Raw genomic sequence first — 22,575 nt, forward strand, 5'->3', positions numbered from 1 at the left:
CACAAGTAAAAATCCGAGAGCACAGTGAAATAAAATGGTTAACTAGGAAGCAAGAGACATGGGGAAAATGGCCTAGTGAGGCAGGAACAGGGTTAGCTGATGAATTCAGTAACTCAATTCCGTTTATGATTGTATTATTTGGGAGAACATGACCTGCCACCATTCTCTGGAAACCTAGAAGTTACACAATAGGGAGCATACTGTTAAATGTGATGATTATACTCTCTACCAAAACCAGTTTTGGTCCAAACTACTCAACCCTGGGAGACTGTTCAAATCTCTAGAGGCATCCACTTATCATTCTGCTTTGCTTCTTCTAAAGTTAAAAAAGTGGTGACCACTTTAACACTACGAAGACATCGTAACAATGTCTTTTGTCCTATAACTGAGAAGTAATCAACTCAATCAGAAGACATGCTAGTAATTCAGCATAGTACTCAGGAGATGGCTTGTCTGATGGAATGATCTTCCTTCTCTGTGCCCTCCAAGTTCTGGAAGTTCTCCCACCCATTCATCCTAAAACAATGAGGAGGAAGGAGAGCGGGGAAGAGACCCATTGAGCGAGTGGATGTCCTTGCATGGGCTTCTGCTAGCAGGACCGGTTAGTTAGATCCAGTCCTAGGTTTGTTGATTATCAAGTACAATCCTCCAGGCCTTCTTATGAAGAAACCATAACAATGTGTACTTACAATTCTTCCATGTTATCCAGTCCAAAGAAGGCACCATCCATTAGCTTGTTAATTCCATTCCGCTGCATTTTTAATGATTTTAAGGAGTCCAAGCCTTGGAAGGTAAGGCTCTCGATTGTTTTAATTCGGTTTCTTTTAAGTTCCCTAAATAATAGTATTATAAATGTTAGTTGGTTGAATCAAAGTATAATCTTTATTTGCTCTATGCTTCTTGTCTCACAAAAACACTAGTAGTAAGATTCTGATCTATGCGGATGTCATTTAGCCATTCAAAAGGGAAGCAGCAGAACTGCAAAAAAATCAAATGCAAGTGAGCAAGAACTTAGTTGCAAAATCATGCAACATGGATTCACTGATTATCAATATGAATTTTCCTACCAATTCTCTGCAGTTTTGGAGGAACAATACACATCCGGACCACAGCATGGATGGAATTGCTTGAACTTGCCCTCCCCACCTCCTGCAGTGATGATTATCCCACTGGAGGCTACTTTCATTCTTTAAAAAAATGTGCACATAAAATGCAAAGATATATTTAATCTCACATTGTCAGAGCTGCCCAAGGTCCCAGCTCACAGAGGACCAACGCCAGGTCGTCGTTATATACAAAAGTCTTTATTGAAGTTCAGTTTCCATTCCAAAGCCGTAGCGCGCAGCTCTACGTCTTAACCCCTAGACCGCCGAAGTTCCGTCTGAATCTCCTCCCCCCTGACACCAGTTTAAGATTCTAGCTCTGCTCCACCTCTTCCTCTGCTCTCTTCTCCTCTGAGTCCTCCTGTCCGCTGGGGCATTCCCCTTTCTGGACTCTTCTGACGCTGAGTCCCCTGACTCCTCCCCCTGTCTCCGGCGGGCTTTAGGACCTGGTTCCCAATCCTCGTTCTCTGCTGCCCTGCGCGCCTGTACTTTTGAACTTGGCTCTCGCGCCAACCCAGTGACCTTCCTCCTGACCGTTACACTGCTTCTGTCACTGCTTCCCTCTTCCGGGATACTAGCTGGACCTGACCTCCCCTCTGTTGCCTGACTCTCCGATGGAGGCGTGGTCAGCCCTGACTCCTCTTCTCTCCCTGCTGGGGGAGACGCTACCCCCGATACCTGGGACTCTTCCCCCCCACTATGCTCAGGTGGGGAAGCTGGTCCTGATCTCCAACTGCTGCTCTGGGAGTCCCCGCTGGCCCCTTGCTTCTGGAGTGTCCCCCTTGGGACCCCCCTTGCCCTGGCCACCGGCGCCCCCTTCTGTGAATCTTCCAATTCGCTGGAGAGGCTCATGGAATCTCTCGGGCCACTGTCATCTTCTCCTACGCTGCCCTCAGATTCTTCCCCTTCGCTCTCCATCTCCCCTCTTCCCTGTGCTTCTGCTCCTGAGCCCCTGACACACATCTTTTTGATAGCGATTAGCAGTAGCAAATGAGGGGGTGGCATGGTAGCAGTGCCCTCCAAGCCAGTTGGCAGGGTGGGGCAGAATGAATTGTCCCCATCCTGCCAACTCTGGTTGGCAGCAGCAGTGGCAACCCTGCAGATGTGCCTGCACCTGCAGGGTGGACACCACTGGTGACCTAGCGCTCCTCCTGACCCTGTTCCAGTCCAGTGAGTGAAGAACAGCAGCACCCACACCCTAAGTCCTGTTGCTAACAGTGCTTGGCATATTCAGCATAAAGGTTCAGAACTGATAATAGGGTATAATCACTTACAATAACTGTACATGAGGCAACCTGAAGGTCTTCAGTGGAATCATGCTTATTCTGTTTCTGTTTAGTTTCAAAACGATTAAGAAGCTGGTTAAGTTATCGAAACAGCCTGTTTCCAGAGTAGTGATTCTGTTGTTGCTCAGATTCCTGTTAAAGCACAGTCAAAAGGAACACACAGCTTTATATAATTGAATCCTGCTTGACAAACTACACAATAATTTCAAAGGAGCTGCTACTCCTTCCCTCGAGGAAGCCCAGTTTCAAAAAGGAGAAAGTTTATTGAAGGTTATTTCACTGATCCTGAGTGGCTACGTCAAGAGCTAATCAAGCACAATTATGTACATAAGAATATAAGAAGAGCCTGCTGGATCAGGCCAAGGGCCCATCTATTCTAGCATCCTGTTATCACAGTAGCCAACCTAATTCCTGTAAGAAACCAGTGAGCAGATGGGCACTCTCCCCTCCCTTGGTTTCTAGCAACTGGTATCTGGGAACACTGCTGCCTCCAACTGTGGAGGTAGCCACTAATAGCCCTCTTCTCCATGAATGTGTCTAATACTATTTTAAGGCCATTCAAGTTGGTGGTCATCAATGCCTCCTGGGGAGAACTAATTTCCACTTCTTTATGTCTGTTTGAATCTAGTGTGGGGTTACCAACCCAACACCTGTGGGTGTCATGCCACCCATGAAAGCTTCCAGTGGTGCCCCTGAGCAGATGCCCCAGATTCCATTAAAAAAAAACAACCCTAAGTCTCTAGTCCTCCTATAAAGTAGTTTTGGAGCAAAATGTGAAGGTGCCTTACAAGTGATCTCCGTGAAATTGGAGTGGTTTGGCTATGCTGTATATTTTCCCTGGTGCTGAGGAATGTTCCCTGGTGTTATTAGACAGAAATAGCATCTGTGTTTGTGTGTGTTCTCCATAATCAGCACCAGCAGGACATAGCTGACTTCCCCGGGTAAGAATGAGGTTATTGAGGTTGTGTCATGCCACACTCCACGCAGCAGCCATTTTGTGTTATGCCATGCTGCCTCCATGGCAGCCATTTTGTAACTGGTGCCCTCTCTCAAAATTCAAAATGAGCCCACTCATCAGAAAACATTGGCAACCCCTGATCAAGTGTAAATCAATTTCAGTTGAGTAATCCACACCATGAACAATTATATAAACATTTATCATGTTCATCCTCCTTACCCCCTCCAGCAAACAGAACTGCATGTTCCTGCAATCCAGAGGGACTCAGTTACAAGACCTTGAATTATGAAACTATAGCATTTCCTGACCATATTAGTAATCAGAACAGATTTATAACTTTGTTTCAGAAATCATTCTGCTGTTGAGAAGTTATGTGAAGATGAAACATTAAAAGAATTCTGTTGCACAGCATTCCATGCCACTTCTTGAATCCTTTGGGAAAGGTGTTGAAGATGGATATACAGATGTTAAAGTATGTGCTTTCAACATAGCAGGTTAGCAACCTCCTCCTACTTACAGATACTTCAGCTGCATCCGTGGGAATGAAGAGGCTTTGATTTCAGAGATTAGGTTAGAGCTGAGGTCAAGGTTCTCCAAGGAAATGTAATGCTGTAGCTGATCAGGGACAATCTCGGAGATTGTATTATGCACTCTAAAAAGAGAAAGAAAAGTGCTAGACCATTTCTGAAGTTCAGCAGCAAAATTTAAAATATTTTAGGCTAATGCAATGTGTCTCTAATGCGACACACGGAAGTTATTTTGATGCCTGTAGGAATCTGGTTTAAACAGCCAGTTGAAAGCTGAACCTCATTCTCTTAGTATGGGTGTAAGGTTGAGTTTACAGCAAAGCATCAAGGGATAGAACATTTCTCTTTGGGAATTATGATTCCAGAACAACTTAACTGAACAGCCCACTGTCCAGGGACACAATGTAACAAAAGTCAGAGTAATCAGATGGGCAAGTTAGAAAGATTATGGACATTATTCTGCTATTAACTGGCGTTTTGTAATGTAAAGACATACAATACTTCATACATAGATTTACACTGAATAAATAATAATAATAATAATAATAATAATAATAATACCCTGCCCATACCCAGCCACTCTGGGCAGCTTACAGTATATATAAAAACATGAACAAAACATCAAACATTAAAAAACCTCAAGTGCATGCTTCAATTTCCTTTAACAATGTTCCCACCAGTCAATGTTTGTGCACTGCTCATGCTCAACTGCAGATTTAAAAAACCCATAAATATTTACTTACAGCGAGAGTTGCGTGATATTAGAAGTCAATTCACCAAAGTACGGAATGTCAGTTAGCTCATTGTAATTCATTTTTCTGAAAGAGAGATTCCTTTACTGGCACTTCGAATATATAGATGGTCAATAAAAGACAAAGGGTAACCTAAACACTGTACGTATTTAAATATCATCACAACCCTTTCACGCTGGTTTGACACCTGCAAAACACAAAGCTAGCATATTCCTCAACTATGAACATAATTACAAGTCTGGAAAGCTAAGCAATTCAGAGCACATAAGTGTTTTACTTAAATTAGCAAAACCAAGAATTTCAATCATCATGGCTGGGCGAAGAATTCAGCTAGCAAGATTAGTAGTAAGGTAAAGGTAAAGGTACCCCTGCCCGTACGGGCCAGTCTTGACAGACTCTGGGGTTGTGCGCCCATCTCACTTAAGAGGCCAGGGGCCAGCGCTGTACGGAGACACTTCCAGGTCACGTGGCCAGCGTGACATCGCTGCTCTAGCCAGAGCCAAAGCCAGAGCCAGAGCCGCACCTGGAAACGCCGTTTACCTTCCCGCTGGTAAGCGGTCCCTATTTATCTACTTGCACCCGGAGGTGCTTTCGAACTGCTAGGTTGGCAGGCGCTGGGACCGAGCAGCGGGAGCGCACCCCGCCGCAGGGATTCGAACCGCCGACCTTTCGATCGGCAAGCCCTAGGCGCTGAGGCTTTAACCCACAGCGCCACCTGCGTCCCAATATTAGTAGTACTATAAAAATGACCGTGATATACCTTATCAATGAAAAGTAAAGGTATGATGTTCATATAAAAGATTCTGAAGATTAAAATATGACTATTTAGATTATAGATTTGCCTTCCCTGATGGGCATCCCAGGAGCTGTTGACACCTAAAATCTCCTGAAGTTCATAAATATAGTATCTCTACTGTTTTCTGAAGACGCTTGAGCATGCAAATATTTGGGAGTCGAAATTATTGCTAAATCTTGAAGTCAAAATTAACAAAATTCCCAACAACACAGCACTACTATTTCTATCTTAATAATCAGAAATTAAGCAATGGAAGTGCAACAAAAAGCGCACACTCCCAACTAACTGTAGTTTGCCAAGGTCTCAGAAGCAAGTCACAACATTTAGGATTAAAGATTTTAAAAATTCACCACAGCACTCCAAAGCTACAAATCTACATATCCTGACCTGGAAGTAAACCCACTGAAGACAATGGAACTTGCTTATGAAAAAATATATGTAATGTTGTGTCGAAATCAACACTATTCACCTTCAATCTAAAGCATTTATAATGACTAGAGGGATACAGCCAAAGATTATGCTGATCGATTAATATCAGTATTCAGATGACAACCTTCTATAGTTCCTGCCACATTTACATCTTCTAAACAGCTTCCCTTCCTGGGACCCTCCCTCTGGGTTGTTCCCTGAGCCAACCCTACTGTCAAAAAGACAGGCAACTGGTGCCCTCAATATATTGTCAGGACTACAACACTCATCGGCACTGACCACTGGACATACTGGCTGGGGCTGATGGGAGGTGGGAGTCTAGCAACAATTGAGGGCACCGGGCTGGCCATCCCTCTCTGCTTAGCCCATTTTTTCTATTTCTCCTTTCTTAAACCTCTGCCTGTTCTGTCCCCCTGTAATATTACGGCAGCTCAGCTGTTTGCTGACGGAAATTACATTACTATGCCTACCACCAAAACAAACCCATGGCGTATTACAATATAGCTAGAAGAACTTACACTTCTTGTAGTGTTTGACCCGATGAATCAATGCTCCAGTTAGAAGATAATAAATGACTCAAATCTCTGAGGATGGAAAAAGGAAATTTCAAGATTATAAATAGTTCAGACAGTATAAAACTAAATTTATAAAACTTCAACGATGGTAGAGGTACAGTGGTACCTTGGGTTAAGAACTTAATTCGTTCCGGAGGTCCATTCTTAACCTGAAACTGTTCTTAACCTGAGGTACCACTTTAGCTAATGGGGCCTCCCACTGCCGCCGCACCGCCGCCGCACGATTTCTGTTCTCATCCTGAAGCAAAGAGGTACTATTTCTGGGTTAGAGGAGTCTGGAACCTGAAGCGTATGTAACCTGAAGCATCTGTAACCCGAGATACCACTGTATTTGCAAATTGAGTACATACAATCTAACGTTACACCAAAGAGACAGAGAATCTTCTAGTCTCACATCTGCAGCTTTTAATTCAAAAATTCATCCAAGTTATCTAGTCCTGAGCAACCAGCACATGCCAATCTGTACTTCAAACTAGTAGTACAAAGTCCTAATACACTGGAAATGCTCATTAAAAGGGGGACGGGGGGAAATATGCTTTAAATATTCTGACTAAAAGTATGATAGTTTGGTTAAAAGATATCAAATTGGGCAAACTAATCTACACTGATAACATGGATCATGGCACTCTTGGTTCTTTTATACAACTGACTGAATAGACTGCTTAGATAGAACATGGTTTTCCGCTAGTATGTTTTAGATGTTCTAGATGTTTTAGAAACGAACCCAGATTGCTTGTGATATCCTAATTGGACAGGTGCCACCTGGATAAATTACCAATTACTGAATAGAACAAGCATCTATTGCACTCCCTATATCAGCTTTAAAACGGATTGAAGAAATTAAATGTAAAATGTATCTGAGACAAATGTCAGCTCCAAATCAACTGCTAAAGTGTTGAGATAAATACAAAATAAGCCAAAATATATCAACTTTTGCTTGGGGGAATAATGAAACAAACCTATTGAGAAAAAGACTAATTTGTCAAGATTTGCCAAGATAACACAAGTATTAATTGGAAAAAGCTTAAATTAGCAATATTATATTATTAAATACTATTAAGCAGTCAACATACTGGAAATTCTGAGTTAACTAAGACCTTTTAACATACTGCAAGACATAAGTGTGGGAGGAATGTAAAGAATATAGTCTCAGTTATATACAATGTTTTTAAAAATAAGTCACCTGACTTGCAAAATAAGTCACCTGACTTACAGTAGAATCAGGATTTACAACAAAATATTTCAGATTTGACTATAGGGATATAATCTCTCACATTTTTCAATATTAGCTTCTATGAAAGAAAATAAAATACTATTACAGTATATCTGAAGTGAACACAGGTTGAAATTTTTAAGTAGAGAAACACATTTTATGGAGCTGTCATTAGAAGATCACAGGGCAGTTCGCAAGATAAAAATACAATGCAAAGGCACAAATAAATAGTTAAAACAAAAACAACAAAATAATAACCCCTCCCACAAACACATTTAAAAGGCTGTAGAATATCAATCTGTCAAAGACCTGGTTAAAGAAGAACCTGAGATAAATCAGAAATACTACTTATAATTATGATATTACTCCAGAATGTACTGCTTGAACAAGAGGTGAATGGGCTCAACAATAGAAAGTGACTAATCAAAGTTCAGGAAATAGCAGGAATTGACAAACTGACTGATACTGTGTATCAAAAGTAGTAAGCTGCATCTTCAAGTTACTTACTATGAACAATAGTCTCAACTATTATTTGTGGGCAGAAACTGTTGAAGGCACACTAGACTATTTTTATTTAATTAACACAATATAAATTAAAATAACCCAATACCAGAATCAATTCAAACATGCAGTTCCTTACACGATAAAGTTCTTGTGGGCCTGTACTCTGATACTTCATATGGCTGGCCATTTGTTTTATATCACACCACATGTCAAAAGATTATATCAGATATATAAATTATTTCTGACGTGTACTTTTCCTATGAGACATAATTTTTGTAGGATTACCAGCCTCATACAAACAACATGGTTAAGTCTAAGTAACACATGAACTTACCAAACGTGTGGTCTTTTTCTGTGCTAGGGGAAGTGGGAAACTTTGGAAGGAACTTGGAAGGGCATGTTTTAAAGGTGAAACAGCCTATATTTCCACACTTTATTTTGCTGCGTATTTTATGATTTTAAATCTCTCCTGGGGTTCTTTCACCAAAACATACTTGCTCCCAAACTGGATCTTAGAATCCAGGGAATTCTCCTTTCTATATATATCCCACCACCACTCTGGCAAACCATTTTGAGGTAGGTAAAGCTTTATGCAAGGAATCATGTTAAGAAATCAAGAGGAACTTAAACATCCAAACCATACCAGAGTTGACAGGTGGGGCACCATACATATCCAGTCAAAATATTCAACACTGACATGGTGACTTCATTAAAGCAAGGTTTATAACCTAACTGAAAGCTTTCAGAAAACATGCACACCTTTCTACTAAATCTTATGTAGCCAATATTATTTGAGTGTTACAGCAAGTGTCTAAAAATCTGGTGAATGTTTACATTTGCACATGAATGCCAACCACGCCAAGATGAATTTTTAACTGTTAAAAAATTGTTAATGTTTTATTCAATTTACGTTATAAATGCTGAGTGTCATGATTAGGTAGATGTAAGTTTTTGAACATTTACAAGATTTGCCTGGAATTTACAATATTCACAAAAGACAGAACTGTAACATGGAATATTATGGTAAATACATATATAGCCAAGGTGGTGCCCCTGCTAGTATGGCCAATGGTCAGGGACTTTGGGAACTGAAGTCCAGTAAATGTGTGGTGGACACCACGTTAACTATCCCTGTGATAATATACTGTATTTGGGAAACCTATTGGCTGTGAGTCCTAGGAGACCTGCTCCCTGCCTTGCAGGCCTTTTCCCACCTGGCCTAGGAGGGCAAGACCCTGACTGACTCCAGCTACAAAAGCTGAGACTGCTGAAGTGGACAGATACCATCTTGGTACAGACCAAAGTCATTAAGCCTCAGCTGCCACCTGCCATGGCAGGTTTAGCAGTAACAGCAGCAGATATGCTCAATGGTTATGATAATATTTTATTCTCTTGTTAATTATGTTGTTTTAAATGTGCATTTTCTAACTGGCTTCCTTTAAGTAATGTTTTCTTTTGAAATGTTTTTTTGTTTTGTTAACTTTGCTGTTTAGATAATATTTTCGTTTCCTGCTAATATGTTGCTCTGAATGTAATTTTATATTTTACTTTCTTCATTAATGTTTTATTTGATGTTTTAATGTGTTGCAAACCACTCGAGATTTTGTTCTTTAAAATATAAAGCAGTATAGAACTGAAATTATTATTAATAATAATAATGCTCTGAAAGTTGAATAAAAAAGAAACTTATTCTGTCAACATCAGCATGATTGTATGCATTTTATGGAAGGTTCTAACCTGAACTTTCAAAGGGGCACTAGGTTGCTGTTTCTTATTGCAAGAACAATTTCCCTGCTGATTCTTAAGAGTGAGACCTTGGGCCTAAAACTGGCGCTCCTAAAACAACTACAAACATACAATAATCAAAGCAGACTTCTATTTTTACCTTGTTAATGCATTTTGGCTCTCTTCCAGAAAGGAGATGAGACCCAGGTTGCTTGTGCTGACAGCTCAAGCACAGTATGTGAGAGAGCAGGGTTGGCACCTAGAGCAAGTTTATGAAACAGTCCAGATAACAAAGATGGCAAGCAGTTTATCTTGTCAGAATGACCGAACTGTTGACAGACGCTGGCATGTCTGAACAATATCTCCATTAAAACAGAAAGTTCCGGCCCAGCTAGTCAGCCATACCTATCTATCGATGAAGTACAGTGGTGCCCCGCAAGACGAATGCCTCGCTAAACGAAAAACCCGCAAGACGAAAGGGTTTTCCGATTTTTTAGCGGCTTCGCAAGACGAATTTCCCTATGGGCTTGCTTCGCAAGACGAAAGCCCATAGGGAAATCTCCGGGGACAGCGGGGAAGCGCAGCACCTGTCCTGAAGTCTTGCGGTGGGAGGTCCGGGAACAGAGGTCCGGGGCTTGCGGTGGGAGGAGGGTTTTTCCTCCCCACCGCCAACCTTCAGAACAGCCTTCTGAATGTTGGTGGTGGGGAGGAAAGCCCTCCTCCCACCACAAGCCTTCAGGACAGGTCCGGGAACAGAGGAGAAGGCGCACAGCAATTCTCCTCTGTTCCCGGGGCTTGCGGTGGGAGGAAGGTTTTCCTCCCCACCGCCAACATTCAGAAGGCTGTTCTGAAGGCTGGCGGTGGGAAGAAAAGCCCTTCTCCCGCCTCCAGCCTTCAGAAGAGTTCCCCGCAGGGCTCCCCAAGCTGCAGATGTCTGCCCCGCGCGAGGGGCACTCTGCTTCAGAGCGTCCCTCGCACCGGGCAGCAGGCTGCTATCCGCAGCCTAGGCAGCCCTGCAGGAACTCTTCTCAAGGCTGGTGGCGGGAGAAGGGCTTTTCTTCCCACCGCCAGCCTCCAGAAGGCTGTTCTGAAGGCTGGCGGTGGGGAGAAAAGTCCTTCTCCCCCCGCCAGCCTTCAGAAGAGGTCCGGGGACAGACTGTCCCCGGATCTGGTCTGAAGGCGGTCTCCCTAGGAACGCATTAATTGATTTTCAATGCGTTCCTATGGGAAACCGTGCTTCGCAAGACGAAAAACTCGCAAGACGAAAAAACCTGTGGAACGAATTAATTTCGTCTTGCGAGGCACCACTGTAGTAGCTATTTCTCCCTTATTTTTTCTAAAAGCTTTGTCCCCTAGCTAATAACAGAACCTGCTACTTACATTTTATAGCACCTCTCTTTTTAAGATGCAATATTATTATTGCTATAATGGAGGTGCTACACCAAAACAGGAGACAGAAGATCAAAAATAAATTCTCATTAATTGTGGGTTTTTTTAAAAAAAAAATCTGGTTTGAGCAGACTCAAGAGGATACAAATTTGCTGCTTTGAACTTTCAACCTTTGAGTTATGTCAAATTATGTCATTCTTGGAGTAGACCAATTGAAATAATGGACTTAAGTTAGTCATGAGTCATAAATTCACACTACTCTTAAATATGGCTTAGTTAGTCTGATACATCCCTTTACTACAAAGCAACTTAGTGGACAATTAGGAGCACACCACACACCACTGTCAGGTTAGTAATGAAACATGTGGAACATTTCCTCAAAATAATTTACCCTGTTATTCTTTCTACCAAATCTTGCAATGACCAGCTTCATATTTTGAATTATACTGTAATCCAGAAACCTGCCACACCATCATGACATCACAACATTTAGCTAGTAATGTTTTAAACAGACAGAAGTAAAAGTAACAACAAACAGGTTTTCCAAAGGCAGCTCTGCTGCTTGTGTTGCAAAAGCAACATGCATATTAGGCAAAAATAACTGCACCTTGTTATATGAAGCAATCAATAACTGGTTAGGAACAAAGTGATAATCATATTCAAACAGATGATTTTCCCCTCACCTTTCCAAACATGTCAGAGCATACAAAAGTCATGCTAAGGCAAGTAAGAAATTCATAATAACCTTAAATGGAAACAAAAAGCTGACTCGAGTTTTGCTGCTTAACTGTTCTACCTCTACTGGGTATCTGAAGAAGGTATCTGAAGAAGTGTGCATGCACAGGAAAGCTTATACAAACTTAGTTGGTCTCTAAGGTGCTACTGGACAATTTTTGTATTTGTTTCGACTGTGTCAGACCAACACGGCTACCTACCTGAATCTGATCTACCTCTACTGTTAGAGGCAGAGTGCTTCTGAATGCCAGGTGCTGGGAATCGCAAGTGAGGAGAGAGTTGTTACTTTGGGGCATCCGGTTGGCCACTCTGAGACTAGGATGCCAGATGGGCCATTTTTCTGATGCAGCAGGCTGTTCTAGTGTCCTTAATCAAGCAATCTATTTTGTCATTAGGTCACAACCACTTATAACTTTATGACATGAATCTGGAAAATAAGTCGCTACACGGCTGGTTGTTTATCTTGTAGGCTTCTGTTTTTTTTGCTTTGGCAAAGACATTAGCTGGTGGACTCTGAAGGGCTGACTACAAGATCAAGCAGATATATCTTTGCTAAAATAAGTATAACTGAAACCTGTATAGGAGGGTACAGCTGCCTTAATAAAATCTAGTTACACCTGTCTACAATAGGGATTTCATGGAGAGTTGCAAAACAAACAAACAAAAGGCAATTAAGAAATCTCTAAAGAGAAAGCCTTCCCCTGTCACAAAGTTTTACTGTATAGAAAACAAACCACAAAAGTGAAACAATTTTTGTTACTGTATAATGGAAATGGAAAATTACTCGTGTCAGGTTTTTTAAGTCATTAAAGTACTTTACACCAGGGTGAATTTGATTTAAATGCAATCAATTTTATTCATGATTTTAATCACTAGTCAGTAAGACTTGATTTAAATCATTTTTTTACCGAAAGATCTATTCTTCCTGGTATCATCTTAATATTTACAACCACAGAAAGGTTTCATTTTTGGAATAATAAATTTTCAGAGTAGTTTTTATAGTTATATCAAAAATTACTGATTTGGTTATACTATTAGAAATACATAGACAGATAATTATTAAATTATTGTGAGGTTTAATAGGTTAACTGTTTATATTTGGACAACTTTTCCTGTACTTTATTGGAAGGAGAAAAATAATCATTTCCTTAATAACAATTTAAACAATTTACCATATTTTTCGCTCTATAACACGCACCCGACCATAACACGCACGTAGTTTTTAGAGGAGAAAAATCCGTAGGCATGCCACCCATGGGCATTCCCTCCATAACACGCACAGACATTTCCCCTTACTTTTTAGGAGGAAAAAAGTGAGTGTTATGGTGCAAAAAAAACAGGTATTTAACATTATAGCATATGTATCCATGTTTGTTAACTGATGTGATTAAACAATTATTATTTTTTAAGAGACTGAGTTTTAGCACACATGAAAAACTTAAAACTAATCCTTATTTCCTGATGAATAGCCTTTGGACTATAATGTAACTTAAATAGAAAACTATCTTTATAAAGATTCTTTCCTCCAAAAGCATTTTATTTTTAAAATCCAATTTTTAAAAAATCCAATTTTTAAAATCTGATTATTTTTAATCATTGATTTTTATCCACCCTGCTTTACATACAAAAAGGTAATATAGTATCTTTAAGCTTCTGGAAATGCTTAGATCCAGCCTAGCTGGATTCTAATATAGAGCCTGAATCCTAAGGTAAGTAAACATAAGGAAATTCGCATCAGTAAACTTTCCCGTTCTCTCATTTGTCTTCTAAAAAGCCTCTGTAGGAGGTAGAGAATAGAGGGCTCTCATTGACAATATGGGATGGGTTGCTGCTGGGATGAGAATCATCCAATACCCTCCTATCAAACATTGTTCAGGAGGGACTCCTGAAATAAACAAGAGGCTGGAGGGAGGAAAAAGATAGGATACTAGCATGAAATTTTATGGACAAAGCCCGTTAAAACTGTCTTCTCTTCTGTTTTTCAATACTATACATACTATGAGACTATCAACAGGAAAAATACACTAACGCTGGTCTCAGCAGGGAAAGCGGTTTGTCTTTTACTGCTGTTATAAACCAAGCATCTACATATTCTAGTCTACAGGGATTCAGCTGTAGTAAGCAATGAATTATTAAAATACCAGTATCATGTAGTCAGAGGTGCTGTTAATGTAGCTGTTCGGTACCATGAAGCTGTAAATAATTCAGGGAAGGTATGAAGAATCACAGCACGTTTTTGAAGCAGTTAGGTCTGAATTTTACAAAGTAGCAGAGAAGTGTAGATGATCTTTCCTTCCTCAGCAATCAAAACAAGGGCAGCAGGGTTTTTGTTTTGTTTTTTAAAAACCCCATTACTCTTCAAATATTAGCTTGGAACACTTAGAACACCAATTACACATTAATGGTGCTATTACAGACTTTGGCAAAGACATCTACAAAACTGTGCTGCAATCTGTAACTGTGCTATATTTGTAAACTTCAAGTGGGGCCTTCATTTTTGTATTTCTTCCACAGTATGAAATTGCCACAGAAACTGTACCTTCCTTCAGGCTCATGCTTCACAGTAGGAAAAAAGCATTGCTGACTAGGGACTTGTTCACACTAGAATGGGTCCCTGAGGCAATGAATGAGGGAAGAACATTAGCTCCTTGGTGCCAGAAGTGATGTTAGTGAAAATGCAGATGTTTCAGAGGGAAGCAGCAAATAAGAGAGGCACACAAATACTCACAGTGACTTTATAGATACAGCTTCGCAACATTAAGACCTAGAACAGACTCCAGCAGACTTGAGGCACCCTCACAGAGCTAATCACATCTTTGTCCCACCATCATCACTTATGGTAAAAAGAAAAAGGTTTTAGCAACCTTTCATGCTTAATCAGTGCCCATCCAAAAACCACAACCTATACGAGGGCAAAAAGGGATCAGGGATTGTCTTAGCTGCACAGAAATTCAAACTGCATTGCCAATTTCCTTCTGTTTGCAGCTTCTAGACCCAGATTAATGGTACAGCTGCCTGATGTCAAAAGTCTCCTCTTTCAAGAAGGTCAAACTGACACCATAGGTTTCTAACATTAAGTCAGTGTCAGCAAAGTATCTGGCTTGATGTATGGTATTAGATCATCATTTCCAGAGTCAACAGAAATGACTTTCTAATAATACTGCTCCAAGTGAGCAGTTGCTATAGTTATTAGTTAACTGCAAATAGGGTAGAACTTTCGGATAATATTATTAAGCAGCAGTTTGCACTATGTACAGGTTGAGAAAGTCTGCTACACAGCATTCATTATCATGCCCATATCATTTAGAAGATGCTTGCATAAAATTATTCCTCTGGCTAGCTGTGCTTTCTTGGGCTTGTGAAAGGGATGAGTGGCAACCTTGGAACTTGGAGTGGTATCATTTTCATCCACCTAGGAATCTGCATATGACTGCAGAAATGCAGCCAGCCACGTATGCTTTATGGAAAACTCCTCAGAATCACTACCAGCCATGCATCTAGCACCACTCAGTTACCATTAATATTTTTAAAATTATTATTCCTATGAAGTTTTAAAGGTTTGCTATGTTAAACATTTCTAGACATTTGTTCTACACTGAGCACATTTTTATTTTGACACTGCAAGGCTTCACTTGGCACTTGTAAGCAACACTCTAAAGGGTGACAGATTGGTTAGAAATGGAAGAGAAAATAGTAATCACTTTGATTATATTGAATACCCCACCACAGAGCCTGTTTGACTGCATCAGCTATTAGCACAAAGCTACCCCCATGGGGGTATCCAACTTGCTATTTTCCTTTGCCATGAATGATTCATAATTCAGCCCTAGAAAAACAGCCTATGGTATCTTTCACCACTATGCCAACAGAAACTGCCAACAAAATCCCCTGAGGTTCTGTTCTGCGAGTTATGAACTAATGGGCAGATGTGCCAAGGGCAAACAAAGCCCTCATGCCCCACATCACAATAAAGTATGACATCTGGCAACTGATTTTTGTCTTTGAAAACCTACTATAGACCAATTCAAGTGAAAAGTAATAATTTTACACACTATTAACTTGCTATTTGTCAAAATACTCCACAATCACAATGAATGTACCCATGCTGTTATTTACAGCACTTTGAAGATTGCATAACATGAGAACCCCACCTTCTCACTGTATTTGCTGCTAAGCTGGTCTGTATACACAATCCTTTGCCTGCTTGGACATAAGGGTTTTTTGTTGTTGTTGTTTTTTGGAAAAGCTAAAAATCTGCTCTCATTACAAATGTCAAGTAAAGATTTTCTTTTGTTTTCCTAACGAAACACCTCACTTATTCTTGATGAGGAAACCATTTTTCTTGGCAAAGGCTTACATGTAACCTGGAAGAGACTTGAAAGGCTTGTTAAATGTAATAAATGGTGGAACATTATTAGTGCACTTAAGTAATATTAAGCTCAACTTCATAGGTACCACAGGCAGAGCATTTCCTAGCTAGCATGTTTTGAGTGAGAAACTTAGTTGGTCTTTAAGGTGTTACTGGAAGGAATTTTTTTATTTTGTTTTGAGGGGAAAAAAGGATTAACTTTTAAAGTTACAATTTACATGAAAATTCTCACATTTTGACAGTGCGGATGGTTTTGAATGATCAAATGTCTAGTAGTTGATGCAAAATAGTTTTTCAGCTTCTTAGAGAATGATGATAGAAACCCATGTCAGTGTGAGAGAACTGTTGAATATACCACAATTGTATACTGATGATTGTGTTGATAGGCAGTTACAACACAAATAAGATAATTTCAGTACTGGGACTGGTCTACCCAGTCTGCTTTGTAGAATTAAAGCAGGAGTATCTTGTTTAATAAAGCCTACTGTTTCACTTGAATTCCATCAGGAACTACACTTATTTTCTGAATTATCATGAAGTGTTAAGGAACCAAAATGTAACTCTGGTCTATTTGTACCACTTCAGAATGAAAGCAAGGTTCTCACATGATTCAATACGCCACGTGGAAAACAACCCTTCCTCAGTTCAGCCTCCATACCCAGGGACTGGAAACAGCCAATGTAACACCATTTTTAAAAAAAGGAATCGGGGGGGGGGGGGCTTTCCTGAAAAATTACAGGCCATACAGCTTAACGTCTGACAAAATGCACTGTTAGAGACAAAATCACCAAATATACAGAAGAATAAGCCTTGCTGAAGCACAGCCAGCATGGCTTCCACAAGGGTAAGCCCTGTCTCACTAACCTATTAGAGTTCTTTTACAGTATCAACAAGCATAATAGGAAGAAGTGATCTACTTGATATTATGTATGTGCACTTTAAAAAAAGCTTTCAACAGACCCCCAAGTAAGTTTGTTGTTGTTGTTGTTTAGTCGTTTAGTTGTGTCCGACTCTTCATGACCCCCTGGACCAGAGCACGCCTGGCACTCCTGTCTTCCACTGCCTCTTGCAGTTTGGTCAAACTCATTCTGGTAGCTTCGAGAACACTATCTAACCATCTCGTCCTCTGTCATCCCCTTCTCCTTGTGCCCTCAATCTTTCCCAACATAGGGTCTTTTCCAGGGAGTCTTCTCTTCTCATGAGGTGGCCAAAGTATTGGAGCCTCAGCTTCATGATCTGTCCTTCCAGTGAGCACTCAGGGGTGATTTCCTTAAGAATGGATAGGTTTCATCTTCTTGCAGTCCATGGGACTCTCAAGAGTCTCCTCCAGCACCATAATTCAAAAGCATCAATTCTTCGGCAATCATGAAATAATAAATAAGTAGTTCCTATTCCCCAAGAGGAGCTCAACAGGAAGCAAAGAGCAGGAATAAATGGACAACGTTCCTGATGGAGGGAGGTAGACAGTGGAATCCCTTAAGGATCAATACTGGGACCTGTGCTTTTTAACTTGTTCATAAACCATCTGGGGTTAAGAGGTGAGCAGCGAGATGGCCAAGATGCTAATGATACTAAGTTGTTCAGTTGTTAAAACAAAAAGGGATTGCAAAGAGTGGAGTTGGATGGTCAAGGGAATGGAGAAACTCCCCTATGAGGAAAGGATGTCAAATTTGTAGCCTTTTAGTTTAGATAAAAGGTGAGTAAGAGGAGAAGTGATAGAAGTGCAGAAAATGATGCATGGCATGGAGAAAGTTGATAGAGGAAAAGCTTTTCTCCCTCTCCCATTATGCTAAAACTCATGAACATCCAATGAAGCTGAACATCGGAGAAGTCAGGACTGACAAAATAACTCTTCACACAGTGCACAGTGATGGCCACCAACTTTGAAAGAATTAAACGAATTAATGAGTCTAAAGGCAATCAACGGCTACTAGAGAGAACAGGATGAGATGGGCCACTGGCCTGATCCAGCAGGCTCTTCATATGTTCTTAAGAATGGCTACGATACCCTTGCCAAAACAAGTACTTTTTAAATTACAGACTTTATAGTTTTAAAAGAGATAAATCATTGTTTTGTTTCATTCACTGCACGTTATAGTAATGGGGAAATGCTGTTGCTCAGTGACGGGGGACACACTTTACATGCAGAAGGTTCTTGGTTCAATTCCTGGCATCTCCAGAGGTGGGAAAGACCCTGTTTGAGACCCTGGGGAGCCGTCACCAGACTCGACAATACTGAGTTAGATGGCTCAGCAGCCTTGAGCTAAATTTTTTATAATGTAACAAGCAAGAAAAGGAGACACTGTGTTGTAGCTCCTCCGCTTTTCTCCCCAGATATACTTGCCCTTCCCCCTACTTTTTGTTGGAAACCAAATACTGAGTTAAACGGGGGGGGATTGGGAGGGGACACAGAAGAGAACTTCCTTTGTTTCAGATTAAGTAATTGTAAAATCATAAACTGTCTTGGCTAGGACTGGCATTAAGAACATTTAAAATTTAATTAAGACAAATACTTGGCTATAATACAAGAACTATTTATTTTCAAGGTGTCAACTGATTTAATCCCAAACGGCTTATAGGTTGTGAGTTCTTGCTCATCTCCACCCCTTCAATTTAGTGAATTTGAGGGAATTAACACATATGCATTCCAAATCTTACATGTTTACTTTGAAGTACGTATCATTGAGCTCAAAGACGTTCAACAGTTATTTTATTTCAAGGTGGCTCGAAGGGCATGCAGAAGACCCTAGGCACAGTCCCTAGTATCTCCAGGTAGGGATGAGAGATAATCTGCCTAAAACCCTGGAGAACTGTTGCCTGTCAGCATAAATACTGAGCTATGGTTTGATTTGGTATATGGGTGCTTCCTATGTTCCTAATAACACTTCATCACCACAAGGACGCCTTATGGAGCAACTGAGTGATCCCCACTTTCCTCCCCCTCACCTCCTGACTCGGTCCCCAACCCTCCAGAGCAGATTTGAAGGCACACACAAGGGGAGGAAAGACAGGAAAGCACACTGCACTAGCACAAAAAACACCCATACTTTTAGTTATAAGAAAACTCAAAGCAACTAAACTTCTGTACAAGACTCAGGATTTGAGTGCTTTGCATTAATCCAATGAACACTACACCTACAATCCAGAGAGCTAGCAAATACACAGAATCATAGAGTTGTAGAGTTGGAAGGGACCCTGAGGGAGGGTCATCTAGTCCAACCCCCTACAATGCAGGAATCTCAACTAGATCATACATGACAGGTGTGTGTAGCTCATCATAGGGTACATCTTCTAATTTATGGGCTTTAATTGAGTACTTGACACACTCTGCAAATGCTTTTTTGGGGGTGGGGAATATAATGCTCAGACATTGTTTGTTAATGAAGAATCCTTTCCCAGAAAGACACCTGGGCTATAGATACAGATCACAGTTAAACAATAAGACAATACCATCATCCATTCTCCACATGGACACCATGTTAAAATGCATGGATTGGAAGCTCAAGTGGAGATTTTGAATGGAAAAAAAATATGTTTATTTAAAAGACAGAGAGGCAAGGAGGAAAAGAATGGATGAACTGATGGTGTGCCTTCAACATGGTGAGTGAAATAATGCAAGATGAAATCTTATATATAGCATGTCAGATCAAATAAAGGTTAGAAAAAAGTAACATATCCTTACATACTTTGGAAAGAGAAAAGCAGCCCTGACGAGCAAGATCAAAGGCCTATCCAAACCAGCAATACATTTCAGGGAATGGCCAGGGCACAAAAGCAAAATGCTCTCCCATAGTTTGTCACCAGCACTGAATACTGTAAATTATATAATGCCTCTGAACCTGGAGGTTTATTTAACTATCAGTTTGACAGATTGTGAATGGATCTATCACTTTTGCCCTGCTCAGAGTGGTGCACCAACTGCAACTAGACTTAATTTTTGCAATGCACTCTATGTGGGACTTCCTTTGAAGAGCCTACAGAAACGTCAGTTGATCCAGAATGTATCAGCAACAAAACTAGCTGATGTTTGTCTACATGAGCATATTATACCTGTTTTACAACAGCTGCACTAGTTGCCTATTCACAATTCAAACTGTTGGTGATTATCATTGAACTCATAAACAGCATGTGCTCAGGATCCCTGAGGGTTTGTCTCCTCCCATATCAACTTGCCTCCACCCTAAGATCCATTAGGGAAGATCTTCTTCATGTTTTGATTGTGAACAAGGCACAGCTGGTTAGATCACAGAAGTGAGTCTAGATTGCAGAACTCCCTATCTTGGGTGCCAGTTTGGCCTTCTCTCTCCTTGCTTTTTGCCACTTTAAGATGTTTTAGTATTAGTCTAACAGGCATTTGACATGCTGAGTTCTTCAGGATACTTATGTGATCTTATTTTAAAGACTGGTTGCATCTTCTGCACTTGCCTTTTTTCTGATGTTGGATGCCTCTTGAATTTCATTGTTATTTAAAATGTTAGGTCCCTGAGCACTAACAATTCTGTAGAAGGATGGGCTATAAATATTTTTAATATCACCATAGTCTGTGGACTCCATTAGCTGCTGTACAGCATGAACAGGGTCAACAACTCTTGGCTGGTATTGACTGCAAGTGAAGGTTTGTCATCATGAACCAGCTGCCTCAACTTGGGAGAGGGGCATGTTCTTGTCTCTATCACCATGCTAAGCTAATATTACTGATTTTTTTTTAAGTTGACTGCTTTTGCAAAAGAAAATGGTGATCATCCTCTGGCTATCAAGTGATAAAGTAAAAACAGAATTAACTAAAAGAAAATTGTTTAGTTTAACAGTAACTATTAAACAGTTTTTAAAAGGGAACAAGGATTAGAAATCATAAAGCATTGATGTAAAAAATAAAAAGTAAGGTTCAATGATGTATTCAAAATTAGACCTAACAAAATTCTAGGTGCATACATTTTGCAGGATGAGTGTCAGGAACACTGCTTTAAGGTGCTTCTGATCTTACTTGCAAGGCTGGTTCCAGAGAGCAATGTGGCAGGCATGTTCTTGACACACCTGGCATTTGTATTATGAGGTGCCACCAGGCACTATTTTGTCCTCAGTGGTATTAAATGTCCATGTGAAGACATAAAGAGTAATCACTTCAGGATTTGGAGCAAAGTGTCATCAGTATGCTCTTGGAGCTTGATGAAGACTTTTTAAAATTACAGCAGGTATTTTAAATAAGTGTTTCTGATTTTACAGTTAACTTTAACCCATTTTATTCCCACTATATCCCTTTTGTACACCACTTAGAAACTATAGTGTTAAGCAGTATATAAGTGGTTGAAAAAATGAATAAAAGATTTTCCTGCAGCTTGGATTAAGCACTAGAGGACTCGGCATGTTCAGTGAAAATGGGATGCTGACTAACTGTTGAGGTTTGGAGGGGCGGAATGGAATGAAGAGACTGGAACCCTGAACAAAGGATTTTCACACTGTAATGTTTTGTTTTAGGGCTCCATGTGTTACCATCTATATGCTGTTTGGTATAAGTCTTGCACAACAGAACTAAGTCACACATTTATTACACAATATGGAAAGCTAAATGCCATATGACGTGGCTCTCTTATCTTGATTAAATAAAGCCCACGCTCAGTAGCAGAGCATTTTCTAAGAGCAGGAACCACAAGCAATGATAGCACTTTTCTAAACCTTTAAAAGCAAAAAACATTTTTTCAATTAAACTTAGAGAGCAGCTAGCAGCTGTTCACCAGATTTACTTAATCAAGCAAAGTAGCAGAAAGCATCTCATGTACTTCTGCCTGCAATCCCAAACTCTTACACAGGAACATTTCCCACTGAATTCAGTGGAATTTACTTACAAGTAGATATGCACAGGATCAGGCTGCAAGACGGGTAAAGCTCCTTCTCTCATACAATTCATCCTGGACCCTGCGGTTGGTAGGTTTGTTGCACTAGGCAGTGAGGTAGGTACGGTATATGAGAGCTTTCTCTGTTGTGGTCTGACTGTCAAATATGCTATTGCTTGAAGCTGAGAAGACAGAGACCCTGACAGGTTTCTGCCACTAAAGCATTCTTATTCTCCAGGCATGTGAGGTAAAGTAGTAAGACCACTTCTGTGTTTAAGTACTTCCAGGCTCTTCTGCTTTATTAAAAAAATACTTTTAGTGGCCATTTTAACTAACATACATTCTTTGTGTAACAGCTGTTTATTTCATGACACCCTGGAAAT

General features: G+C 40.3%; 1 protein-coding gene across 1 annotated transcript in view; it reads right to left on the reverse strand.

Annotated features, from left to right (window-relative positions):
- The window catches only part of LRIG2 (leucine rich repeats and immunoglobulin like domains 2), a 43,276-nt gene that overhangs the window by 17,489 nt on the left and 3,212 nt on the right, over positions 1-22,575 (reverse strand). The window contains exons 2-6 of the mRNA XM_079978984.1: positions 6,370-6,435; positions 4,618-4,692; positions 3,865-3,999; positions 2,378-2,521; positions 690-833 (exon numbers count right to left, since the gene is read on the reverse strand). Of these exons, the coding sequence (XP_079835110.1) occupies positions 690-833; positions 2,378-2,521; positions 3,865-3,999; positions 4,618-4,692; positions 6,370-6,435 (564 nt within the window). The remainder of the gene's footprint in view (positions 1-689; positions 834-2,377; positions 2,522-3,864; positions 4,000-4,617; positions 4,693-6,369; positions 6,436-22,575) is intronic.

Source organism: Podarcis cretensis, assembly GCF_951804945.1.
Source record: "Podarcis cretensis genome assembly, chromosome: 6".
Classification (NCBI taxonomy): domain Eukaryota; kingdom Metazoa; phylum Chordata; class Lepidosauria; order Squamata; family Lacertidae; genus Podarcis; species Podarcis cretensis.